Source organism: Aethalodelphis obliquidens, unplaced genomic scaffold (assembly GCF_003676395.1).
Source record: "Aethalodelphis obliquidens isolate GAN/ISIS:26980383/991018 unplaced genomic scaffold, ASM367639v1 scaffold38, whole genome shotgun sequence".
In the NCBI taxonomy this organism is placed as follows: Eukaryota; Metazoa; Chordata; class Mammalia; order Artiodactyla; family Delphinidae; genus Aethalodelphis; species Aethalodelphis obliquidens.
The window spans coordinates 1904940-1917516 of NW_020837982.1; the positions used below are offsets into that span (position 1 = coordinate 1904940).

Below are 12577 nucleotides of genomic sequence, written 5' to 3' on the forward strand. Positions count from 1 at the left end.
CTATATCTATGTATATACTCTATATGTACACATGTACACATACACATTTTTTGCCGAACCGTTTAAGTCAGTTGTAGACGTGATTACATTTTACCCCTGAACACCTCAGCACATACTCCCTGAGATCAGGAGTATCCTCCTACACAAATACAGAAAATCATCACCATGTTACAGTATTACTAGCTAATATACATCCATATTCAAATATCCCCAGTTATCTCAATGATTTCCTTTATAACTGTTTTTTTTAAATCCAGGATCCAATCAAGAATCATGAACTGCATTTTGTTGCTATGTCTCTTTAGTCTTCTCTAACCTAGATCCAGACTACTTGATCTTTCATGATACTGACATTCACAAAGAGCCCAGCCAGTTATTTTGCAGAATTTCTCTCATGTGGACTTGTCTGATTGTTTCCTCATGGTTAGGTTCAGATTTAACTTTTTGTTGTTGCTGTTCTTGTTTTCAGCAAGCATGCCACTTGTGCGATGCTGTGGGTGCCTTTCCATTGCAATGCCTTCATTTCAGATGTCCTGGGCCCTGAGGACATTTACCAGATCCTCAGACCCCCAGAGCTGGGTAGCGGGGAAGCCCAGAGAGCCGGCAGATAAAGGCCAAAGCTTCGGTCTTTGCGGCAGAGTTCACAGCCCTTGATAGCTGCCGACTGTGGGGCACTCCTGAGGGGCCCCCAAGGCCAAGGTGAAAACTTCTCCTTCCCACCAGGTGCGCTGGCTGGCCAGTGGGTCACCTGCTGCTGTAGCCACTCTCTGTTGATGCAGCTGCAAGGGGAACAAGAAGAGGGCTGGGGGGCGTGGCCATGCCAATGCAGTCCCACTGGAGGGCAGGGACAGCAGGGGGACAGGGGGACGATGATAGAGGGAACCGGAATAAAAAACAGACTGAAAAGGTGACAGACAGAGGGGACACACACGCCAGAGAAGGAGAGAAAAGCAGAGAGTCAGACACAGAAACAGAGAAAAACAGAGACTCAGACACACAGGCCCCCAGAGGAAAAAAGCACCAGCTGCCTCACTAACAACTTCCGAGCCCATTTCTGAGGCTCTTTGGCCTTGGGATTTCGGAAAGTGAAGCAAGTTTGTGTTTATCCTGGTCAGACTCAAAGAGTACAAGGGTTTCTCCAAAGGGGCTGTGTGGGGCCACTTGCTCAGACTGTACTTTTCCAAACAAAGAACTTCTCCTTGGTGTCCCAGAAGCCAGGCCCTGGGCCAGAAGTTTCCTGCTCTGGCTCAGAATGTCTCCCCTCCTTTCACAGGGCTGTCTGCAGATGGGGAAGCCTGCTTGTGACACATCTGGGGTGAAGGGGAAGAACAGGAGAGGGGCAGACACATGAAAGGACCCAGAGAAAAGAAGAGTCCTAAAAATAGCCTTCCCTCTATGAGCGGGGAGCAGTCCAAAATCCCAGGAGCTGCCCAGCGCTGTGACCTTAATAACAGGCCAGAGTTTTCTCATGAGAAAAGAGACTCAGGGGCAGAGGGTGGAGGGACAGAGAGGCTGCTAGGCTCTTGGACTGAGCAGGGCAGAAAAGCGGATCTAAGTGACAGCTCTGCTAGAGCGAAACTCCTCCGGACGTGGCTAGAGAAAGGCTCCTGATAGAGGAACTAAGCGTGCACAGAGAGGGTTCCCTGGCAATACTGTGCACTGTCTGAACTTTTCTTTGGCAGGAAGAGAAGAAAATGGAAAGAGGGCAGTCGGGAGCCATGACCCCAGTTCCAGGGCTCACAGCTGAACCCAAGTGAATAAGCCCCTTTTTGCCTGCTGCCCTCAGCCAAAGGAACAAGCCCTGCATCTTACTGAGGAGGTTGAGGGGCGTCAGGGGGCGGGAGAGGACATCCCGAAGGCTCTCCGTCCATTCGCGCTGCTCCTTCTCGCTGGGGCAGGTGAAGATGAATCTCCGCTGCGGGGTGACGACGGTGATGCCGGCTTTCCAGCGATTCCCTCGGATGCCCTTAGGCAGGTCTTCATACACCTGGTACCCCTGCTCATCGCTCCCGAGAAATACCTGGCCCTGCTCAAAGGCGTCCTGAAAATAGAAGACACAGGTCGTCAGAGGCCACACCTGGGGCTGAGGGCCACCTGCAGACCTGACAGCCCCCCAGGTCCATTTTAGTAAGAGGTGTGTGTGTTGGGTGGGGCTTCTGCTGGGGATTTTGGCTAGATGGGACCCAGAATTTAAAAGGCTCAAACCAGGCTTCCCTGGTGGCGCAGTGGTTGAGAGTCCGCCTGCCAATGCAGGGAAAGCGGGTTCGTGCCCCGGTCCGGGAAGATCCCACATGCCGCGGAGCGGCTGGGCCCGTGAGCCATGGCCGCTGAGCCTGTGCGTCCGGAGCCTGTGCTCCGCAGTGGGAGAGGCCACAGCAGTGAGAGGCCCGCGTACCGCAAAAAAAATAAAAAATAAAAATTAAAAGGCTCAAACCATAAAAGACATCACACACGGCATCTGTTTAAATGATACTTAATATTTACAGAGAGTTAACTCTGCACCATGAATTCAAGGACTTTACACGTAGTAACTCATGTGACCATCCTCACGGCAACCTCTGAGGAGGGCAGTGTTATGAAGCCTATTTTCTGGGGGAGGAAACTGAGGCACAGAGTGCTGAGTGCTCTGCCCAGAGCGCACCCCTAAAGGTGGCAGGGCTGGAACCGGAGCCCAGACAGCCGAGTTCTAGCGCCCTCACTCCCAACTGCTACACTCCACAGCCTCCGGTTGGAAGAGAGTCCTGCCGGGAAACATCTGTCTTGGCTACTGATACATCGGCAGCATTTTGGACACACATAAAGGACTTCCTAAAGGTGAGGGAGAGCACAGCTTCATGCACAGACTGACTTAGAGACAGGTGACGATGGAGGTGTGCCTCTGGCTGGGTTTCTCCAGCCCTGTCGCTTCCCCGTGGTTCCCTACCAGCACTGACCCCACCTCCGCCTGCAGGTGCACAGCGGCGGGGCTGGCAGTGGCTCTTACCAGCGGGTTCTTGTAATAGAGCAGCCGCCGCTCCTGGGGATCCAGGGCAAACCACCTTTTCTTGAAAGGCTCTCTCTGCTGCAAAAAAGGAAACCTCGTACCAGGCTCGGCCAGGCGGTGGGGACAGAGGTCAGAGGGCCATCCTAGGCCAGGCCGAGGGAGCCGGCGGGTCCCAGCCCCGCAGTCGCACACCCCAGCGCCCCTCCCCAGGCCTAGAGCTCTGCAGGCTCCGCCCCATCTCTCCCCCACCCATCCCACCCCCTCCCCCAGCCCCAGCTTCGCCCTGCTGCCTCCAGGTGCTGCCTACGTGGTTGGAAGAAGCATTTTACCCCTTTCTCAGGCTGTGGACAAGAAGTCTCAGAAAAAGGAAGCTGGGAAATCAGAAGTGGCTACGCTCAGCGCTTCTGAAAGTGCTGGCCTTGGCCGAATTCTAACCTAGGTCAGGGGAAGGAAAGCCCCTGGCCAGAGCCACGGGGAGGGCGGTGCTACCAGCTGGTGAAGGAAGAGAACCTGCAACCCTTTTACAAGTTTTCCAGCTGCCTGAGGCTTTCTTTACCCTGATTGCCTAACACCTTTCACTGGCATCTTTAACAAGCATCCTGTCAGCATATTACATCTTAAAAACAAACAAACAAACAAACAAAAAACACAACGCACTGGAATGCTGTCGCTTTGGGGTTCTGTTTTAGGGAGCTCCTCTACTTTTCCCTTCCTTCTCCCTTTCCCTCCTCCCTTCCCTGCTTCCACCCGTCACAACCCCCTACCATCTCCATCTTCTGACTTTGAGCCTCACCCCACCAGCATGCAGCTGGGCACCCAAGCACGGGTATATATAGGTGTGTTCTCTCAGACTGACCACTAGTCCCTGCGTCACTTGAACGGTCCTGGTAGGGCCCCAGCACAGAACACACAAGGGTTCTGGAAAGTCAAAAGCTGTCCCCCAAGGAGTCCCTTTTCAGCTATGCTTTCCCAAGAGTAAGATCAGTTAGATGGTGTTAAGAAGACAGAAGCTAATGGTGATGTTGATAAAGCGGGAGGATGCCCAATTACAGGGAGAAGCACCTCAGCCATGCTGGACCACACTCCAGCCACCTGGTCTCCACTTGATCCTCCAGCCTCGGAACTCACAAACATCAATTTACTTCCCCTTCCTCCCTCCTCTCTGCCCCTGGTTCCCCATTTTCCCACCTCCCAAATTCTGCCCTACTGCCCACTGGGACAGAGGCCATGAAGTCTCCCCGGGAGTGGAGTATATACCTTTGGACCAGTCTTTTCCATGAAGCCTTGCTTGAGGTAGTTCCTGGTGATGAGGGGCACAAGCTGGGGGAAGAAAGGCACACACTGACACCCCTGCCTCACACCCAGGAGCCCGAGGGTCCCCACCGAACTTGGCTCCCCAAAAAAGGGGAAGTTTGGAATGGGGAAGGATGTGTACGCGTGGTTCAGGGGGTTATATTTGGTATGGATGAAACATTAACATTTCAACAGAGCCAGACAACAGCACCCCAGATGTCTGCAGAGCTTACCAGCACAGCCAAGTCTTAGTTTCAAGGCTTAGTTTAGGGATTCCTTCAGCAACTCCAGGAGAAGGACACAGGCAAGGCTCTGAGGAGACCCTCCTGGTGTCAGGTGGGCGTATTCTGAGGATCTGCTGTGTGTCAGGCTCTGCGCGTAATTCTCAACCACACTGTGAGGTGGATATTATCATCTTCGTTGTATATATGAGCAAACCAGGCCTCAGAGAAGTGGTTGTGGATTTTCTCAAAGACATGTCATTGGTAGGATGAAGAGCTTTCACATCTAGAGGCGATGGACACCATACAGACACTAGTGGTACCCCTACCGCTACTCTATGATGCTAAAGTATAAACATGGCAGAACCCTCTGATCAGGCCCTTGGCCAAGACCTGGTCATTGGTGGGGATTCTGACCCAGGGCCATAGGAGGTGATGGCAGGGTGGCCAAGTAGAGAAAGCTCTGGACTAGGAGTCAAGAGACCTGAGTTCTAGCTCCAGGTCTGACCTCAACCAGCTGTGTTACCTTGGTAAGACCTTATGCCTCTCTGGGCCTATTTCCCACTACGTAATAAGGATACTGGCCTATGTGATCTGCAGGATCCCTTCCAACTTGCCATCCTATGCTCAGAGAAGCTTCCAGGGATTGATGCTGGTCTCCTATGCTCCAGGGTGTCAACTGGCAAGTCTAGAGTTTCGAGTGACAGCCCAGGTTTCTGAAAACACAGGGGTTCTCCAGAGCCTGAGCCCAGGGCAGGGACGAAGCAGACATGACATCTGGGAATAGGAATGGAAAGTCTGAAAGGGAGAAAATCGTGAGCTCAAAACGAAAATATAAAGGACGACACTCTGCTTTCCCTAAAATGCATTCTGTAGGCTTTAATTCCTTCATTTGGAGAGAAGAGAAGTCCTGACAGCTCAGTCGTCTGAACTGGAGCCACAGCAGGGGGAGTCTAGGCCTCGGGAAGCCAATGGAAGAAGAAGAAAAAGCACGTGGATGGGGTTCTGGTCACTGTACCTTAGACACCCTGCTCACTGGACTGACGGCAGCCCTGGAGACAGGGATTGTCCTCATGGTGACAGATGAGTAAACTGGGGCTCAGAGAGGTGAGGGGACTTGTCCTACGTAACACGTCAGCTTCTCTGACTTTGGGTTCATGCGTTTTCTTATCACAGGACCACAACCCCGCTTGGGCTCCCCAGGTTTCCAGCATCTGGATCCCTGAGCTCGAGCCAGGCCTGGGTGGTTGCCCAGGACCTCACGTCATACGTAGACATGAGGGGAAGAAAGATGGGGAGAGAGGTGGGCGGGGAGGAAACTGGGAGTGGATAAGGGGTAACAATGGTGGATGAGGGAGGCAAGAGGGCATTGAGGATGTTGGCCAAAGACCAGTTTCCTCCGCAGGGGTCAGCAGAGTTGGAGAGCCGGCCCAGACAAATGAGGCTGGGCATCTGCACTTTGTCCTCCATCCTCTCCAGCCAGCAGTCAGCACCCCCAGCGCCCCGCCCACGGAAGCAGGCAGTCACCAGCTCCGGTGCTGACTCTGCAGACCGGGAGGGCCCTGAGCCGGGTCTAGCTGGAACTGCTCCTAGAGAATTGCCACCTCAGTGCATCACTGGGTCTGGAATGGATCCCTGTTCCAGACACTTTGCTCCCTGCAATCTTGGGCATTAAGGAACACTTAGGCTTCCAAGGAGGGTCTAACAGTTGGGATTAAGAAAGTTCCAAGACTGGGACTTCCCCAGTGGTCCAGTGGTAGAGAATTTGCCTGCCAACGCAGGGGACCTGGGTTCGATCCCTGGTGGGGGAAATAAGATCCCACATGCTGCAAGGCAGCTAAGCCCGCAGGCCACAACTACTGAGCTCGTGCGCCTCAACGAGAGAGCCCATGTGCTGCAAACTACAGAGCCCATGCGCCCTGGAACCCATGCGCCACAACTAGAGAGAGAAAACCCGCATGCCACAACTAGAAAGAAGCCCGTGCGCCACAAAAAAGAGCCCACGCCCCGCACCGAAAAGATCCCTCATGCCTCAGCGAAGATCTCGAGTGCTGCAACGAAGACCCGACGCAGCAAAAAGAAAAAAAAAGAAAGAAAGAAAATAAATTAATTAATTAAATAAATAAATATTAAAAGGAAAAAGAAGTCCCAGGACTAACATGGTCTCTCCACCCCTATCTCTTACAAAATCCTCCTAGAGCAGGCCTAAGACAGGGACCAGAGTACAGCACCTCAGGGTTGGAAGGGACCCTGAAGATGACCCAGACCAAGCACCATCTTACAGATGTGGGAACAGATGCACAGAGAGGTGACTCAACCCGCAGTGGTCACACAGCAAGTTAGCAGCAGAACGTCCACAAGAGCCTAGGCCTCCTGGCTCAGGGCAGCATCTTCCAGCCCACTATACAGCTTCCCCAGCCAAGCCTGAGAGATGTAGATGGATGCTCCAGACATCTGAGGACAATCAGATGAAGTTCTCAGGCTCCCCACTACCTAGGCCATGAAAGGCAGACTGTTCCCGTTAGAACGATAATGGGAAAGATCCCACTACCTTCCTTATACCAGAATATGAAAGGGTAAAGGGGGGAATGTTCGAATGTGAAGAACACCTTTGTTTATGCACTTGACCTTCCTGGGACTCATTTTCTCATCAGTGAAATGGGAATAATCACACTCACCTAACTGCTGGCTGCAAGGGATTACTAGATAAAAGGGATTACAAGATACAATGGGCTCGAAAGCACTGTATAAGCAGTATGTGAGGGACCATTCGTGCATTTTAGTGGGAGAAGGGGTGAGAGAGAGATGCTCAAATCCTGAGCCCCTTGACACTGTGGGTGGTAGCCATGCATCCCGAAGGGGACAGCCTGACCCACTTTTTGGAGGCTGCCTTGCCAGGGGTGAGGCCATAACCCCCAGACTCCCCAGGAGAAAGCTTTTGGTTTCCCACTGAGGTCCCCAACCCCAAATCTCAAGGTCTTTCCTGCAAACAAACTGAGGCTGGCCTCTGAGTGTCTTCGAGGTCAGCAGACAAGAAGCAAAGGAGATGGCAGAGAGGAGATGTGGAAGTTGGGGTCCACATTTAGCTCACCTCAGGCTCCGGGAGCTCCGGAAAGGCCATTTTTAGGTATTGGAGACGGGCTGCACGGAGGGCATTGAACCAGTCCACTATCTCCTGCAGAGAAAAATACAAAGGACAGATGGACAGCCAATGAGACAGAGTAGTGGGGGAGCTGAGGCTGGAGGCAAGAAGCCAGCTGGACCTTCAGGTCTGGGCACATGCACGCACCCCCAGTCCCACTCAGGGGCCTGTGGGCTGTTCACAGGCATCCGGGAGGACAGTGCCCGAGCCCAGGGGCATCACCTGAGCAAGTGGGAAGCCACTGACAGGGAGATCCCCAGAGCCATGGGAAAGGACCAAGGCGGACCACATAGGAGTTATGCAAGGGCCTAGGAAAGTGCTTGGCTCTTTCTAATGTGTGTGTGAATCACCTGAGGATCTCATTAAAACGCAGATTTGTATTCAGTGGGTTTGGGGTGGGGCCTGAGATTCTGCATTCCTAACGAGCTCTCAGGTGATATGACGCTGGTCATTGGGACACACTTTGAGAAGCAAGGGTCCTCAGAGGCCAAAGACTGGCTTTCAGGTGGGGGCAGGTGCACCTGGGGATGCTCCTCCGATGCGGATGCCCATCACCTGGAGTGCAACTTGGGCTAAAGCTGGCTTGGACCTTCTGTGTCCCTCTGGGAGAACACCTCCCTCGGCAGTGCCCACCATCGTCTCTCACTTTACCCAGCTGGCTCTGCCTCTGCTCTGCCACTCTCCTTTCAGGCCTCCTTATGGCAGCCAGAGTGATTTTCGAATTGCAAATCTAATGGAGTCTAGCTTAGAGTCCTCTCCACTACCCTCAGGAAGAGAGTCTAAATTCTTTGCCCTCTGAGCTCCTTGCATACAAAACCATTGTAATCCCTGCCCCGCCTCCCCCCCACTCCATCCCAACACATGCTATTACCTTTTCCTGAAACACTCAGGCTCACCCAACTCTCTGCCCTCACCCCCGACACACCTTTTACCTAGAACATTCTACTCATCCTGAGGGTGACTTTAGATATTGCAATAGATTTCTGCTCCACCCAAGCCCTGATTCTATGAGAACTGCCCCACCCATTCTCAGGCACACACCACTCACCCACAGTCGCAGCCACGCTTGCTGCTATGATTCTACCCACTCTTGACCACAGCAACTGGACAAATGCAGAGGCTGGACAGGGCTTATCAGATTCTTTCTCCCAGGAATTTGGAATTGGGGGAGCTAGCTGAAAGACTTGTTCAAATAGCTGCTGTGCTGCACTTAGATGTAATACGGTGATTGAGAAATTCATTTGCTTTTGGTTTCAAAGGTATGAAACATCATTACCCTTCCTCTCTTGCAGGTCAAACTTGCTGGCCCCGTATTCCTGAGTTCGGAGCTCTCCTGTCCTGGGTGTTAAGAAACTTCTAGAGGCTCAGGCACTAAGGGAATGGGACCATCCCATGAAAGACCCACCTAGGCCTCCACTTTGGAAGGGCTCTTTGGTCACAAACTGGTGGCTCCGGGGCAAAATCCAACCTGCATACAGGTTTGTTCGGCTCCTGAAGTTCTGTCTGTTTCAGTCCTCTATACAGGTGTTCCTGTTTGCCACAGCCTTAAGGCTGTCCACTTTACTTTTCAATTGCCCACATGGCTCCTGTGGGCATGAATTTGAGCATCCCCCCACCCCCCACTCCCATTTATGCCCATCTAAGGGAGAAGCTGAGGCATCCAGGGAAAGAGGAGACCGGCCAGAACCAGGTTGCCGGTAGCTCTACAACCGGGTCAGTGGTAGGGAGCCAGGTACCGTAATTGTCCGAGACCTTGGGCACTACAGCAAAAGTCCTCGTAGCTTTCGCGCGGGTGGAGGGGTAGCCACTGGTATCCAGCCAGTCTGGACATGGGACTACAGCAGTGAGCCCAATGTGGACTGAAAACCAGGCATCTCCTCCATGTCTCCCACACTGCATAAGTCCCAAGATTCTAGTAAAGCCAAGGGAGGGAGCCGAGAAAGATGACTGATAATAGATTTCTTGGCAATTTGGGGAATGGGATCCTTGAATTTAGAGAAACAAACAAGAGAGACATTACTCGCACTCCTGGTTTTACAGAACAATGTGTTGCTGTTAGAGTGTATTCTCTCTCTCTCTCTCTTAAACACACACACACACACCACAGCTCCTGATTCTAATCTCTCAGGAGGCCAAGCCATACTACTGGCCCTTGAAATAAATAAACACTCCTATATCTTTCCTATTCATGTCCTGTTTAAGCTGGTTTGAGTGTTCTCCTTTTCAGCATATTCACACAATTCTTAAGTAGATGCTCCTTCCTCTGGAAAGCCTTTTTTGACTGTCCCCTTCCAGCCCACCCACCCCCCAGACTAGGCTACTTAAATGTCTCCTGTGTGTCCCTAACACGGCCTCCAGCCCATCCTCACACAGCATCATCAGTGCCTATTTCCCTATCTGCCTCCCGAGACTCTGAGATCCCAGAATCCCACTCATGGCTCTGCCCCACTCACTACACACCCCAGTGCTGTGCACATTGCGTGGAGGAGTGCGATAAGGATTTACCGAAAGAGTGAATTCGTGAATGCATAAACGACACAGATGTGAAATGACTCACAAGAGTTTGTCTTCTTCTGCAGCTTCCACAATCATGAACAAATTACAGTAGCAACTAATGTTTACAGTGCACTTCACCGTAATGAGATGCTTTCACGTTCGTGGTTCATGGTCACTCAACTCTCAAAACCCCTCTGGGAGGTGGACGTTATCAACCATAAACAAACAGACTTAGGGAGGGAAGGAACCTGCCCTAATAACACAGCTGGGAGTGGCAGAACCAGAGCCCCAGCTTCTGACTCCAAACCCAGCTCTTCAGACCACACCAGGAAGTCAGCCCAGAATGTGGAGGGAGCGTGAAGCCTGCTGGGAGGGTGATCCATGGTCACCATCCCAGCGCTAGGGCCTTATGGGAAGATCGAGTCCCTGTATCTGGTTCCTGGCTCCTGCTGCCAAGGGTCCTTCCTCCAGCAGAGGCACTTGGGGAGGTGAAATGGGTGCAGGGCTCAGGAACCATTGGCTACGTGACTTTGAGCAAATTATTTAACATGCCCATGCCTCTGTAACACGGGGATAAAACATTTCCAGGGTTGATCTGAAGATTAAGAAATGATGTATCGTGACTGCCAAGAAGAGCACCTGGCACAGAATTAAAAAGAAACTCACAAAATGTCAGCCTCCACCTTTGCCCCTCCTCACCTCGACTTAGCATCTCTGACCCTTGCCCGGTCACATGACCCTGCTCATTTGGACCCAGCTTGTTCTCTTGAACCTGTACTATTGGCCTGCTTTTCTCTGATGGAGTCCATTTCCTGGACCTTTAAGTGGTGTTTTCCCCAAACTTCAGTGCGTACAAGGATCACCTGGGGATCCTGTTAAAATGCAGCTTCTAATTCGGTAGGTCCGGGTGGGCCCGAGACTCTAGTTCTAAGAAGCTCGCAGGTCATGGCTAATGCTGTTGGTGCTGGGCCAAACTCTGAGAAGCAAGGCCGTGGAGTGCGCGCTGCCCAGGCTTTGATCCATTCCTCCTCCCATATTTGGAATCTCCGGCCCCACCTGACTTGCCAGCCCTGGGCATAGTCCCTTCTGCTAAGTGGATGCCCCTTGACGGTTGTGCACCATCCAGACGCACCCCTGGTACCCACCAGGTTGCTCTCCCTGATCTCGCTCTGCTTTACTTGTACCTCTGTCTCCAACTAGAGAGCGACAATAGGGAATTCCCTGGCATTCCAGTGGTTAGGACTCGGTGCTTTCACTGCCGTGGGCCCTGGTTGGGGAACGAAGATCCCACAAGACACGTGGTGTGGCCAAAATAAAATAAAAAGTGACAATAGGTTAAGGTGAACAGTAGCAGCAGATCTCAGGAGGCTGCTGTGCAAGGGGGTCAGCGAGCTGGAGGCCCTCACCTTCCCGCTCTCGTGATACACAAACAGGTTCCTGACGTGGCCCTCTCTTCGGTAGGTGATCTGCAGCCCATGGGGGTTCCCTATCTTCTCTGTCTGGAAGGTGGCATTCAAGTCCTTGATGCTGATGACAGCTTTGGGCTCTTTACCCTAAAAGAGAGGAAGCAGATACTTAAGATGCTGACAGTCAGCAGGGTGACTTCTCATCACGTTCGCCAGGGAGACTTAACTGCAAACAGATGACCCGTGTGGAACTCTGCTTAATCAGATTGGCCTCTCTGGGCTGAAACGGGGCTTGGAAAGACCTTAACTTAGAACTTTTCAAAATGTTTAGCCATAGAATTTTTTCTGAAACGAATCATCAGGAATTCCCTGGAGGTCCAGTGCTTAAGACTTGGTGCTTCCACTGCAAGGGGCACAGGTCTGATCCCTGGTTGGGGAACTAAGATCCCGCAGGCCGTGTAGCCAAAAAAAAAAAAGAATTTGAAACAAATATCCATGGAAGGCAAACAAATAAAATAGATTAAACAAACAGATAAAAGCAGCTGTGGGGGCCTCAGGGCACGCCCTCCCACCCTCCACTCTGTTCTCAGGGTCTGAACACAATTCGAGCCCTCACTGATGCTAAGAAGGCAAAGGGGAAACAAGTGCTTCCTTTCATAACTGATAAGAGAGAAAAATGATACCAACGCTCTAGTCTCATAATAGCTGTTACCCACATGCAGCTATTAAAATTAAAAGTAAATAAAATTAAGACTTTAGTTCCTTAGTCACACGTAGTCCCATTACAAGTGCTCAGCGACCACCTGTGGCTAGTGGCTAGGGTACTGGACAGGTGCAAACAGAGAAAATTTCCGTCACTGAAGAAAGTTCTAGTGGACAGTCTTCTCTAGAGGGAAATTTGGTCATATTTACTAAAATGTTGAGTGTTTTGCTTTGACCCACAATTTCACATCTAAGAATCTATCTGAGGAAGTAATTGCATTACTATGCAAACATATATCAAAAGATGTTTACTGCCATGTTGCTTATAACAGTA

At 51.7% G+C, this 12577-nt stretch overlaps 1 protein-coding gene across 8 annotated transcripts in view; it reads right to left on the minus strand.

The window, feature by feature from the left end:
* Nucleotides 1-12577, minus strand: part of ADAP2 (ArfGAP with dual PH domains 2) — a 34062-nt gene that overhangs the window by 10246 nt on the left and 11239 nt on the right. For 4 of the 8 annotated variants that reach the window (XR_003437947.1, XR_003437945.1, XR_003437949.1 and 1 more), the window contains 5 exons: nt 11542-11688; nt 7589-7672; nt 4241-4303; nt 2984-3061; nt 1813-2041 (listed from right to left, as the gene is read on the minus strand). Coding sequence is in view for 3 of the 8 variants with exons in the window: in XM_027130317.1 (XP_026986118.1) it covers nt 1813-2041; nt 2984-3061; nt 4241-4303; nt 7589-7672; nt 11542-11688 (601 nt within the window). In the remaining 5 variants the exon portion in view is untranslated. Of the gene's footprint in view, nt 1-7; nt 780-1812; nt 2042-2983; nt 3062-4240; nt 4304-7588; nt 7673-11541; nt 11689-12577 lie in introns of those variants that run through there. The other 4 variants (XM_027130319.1, XM_027130318.1, XR_003437946.1 and 1 more) reach the window with 4 other exon arrangements.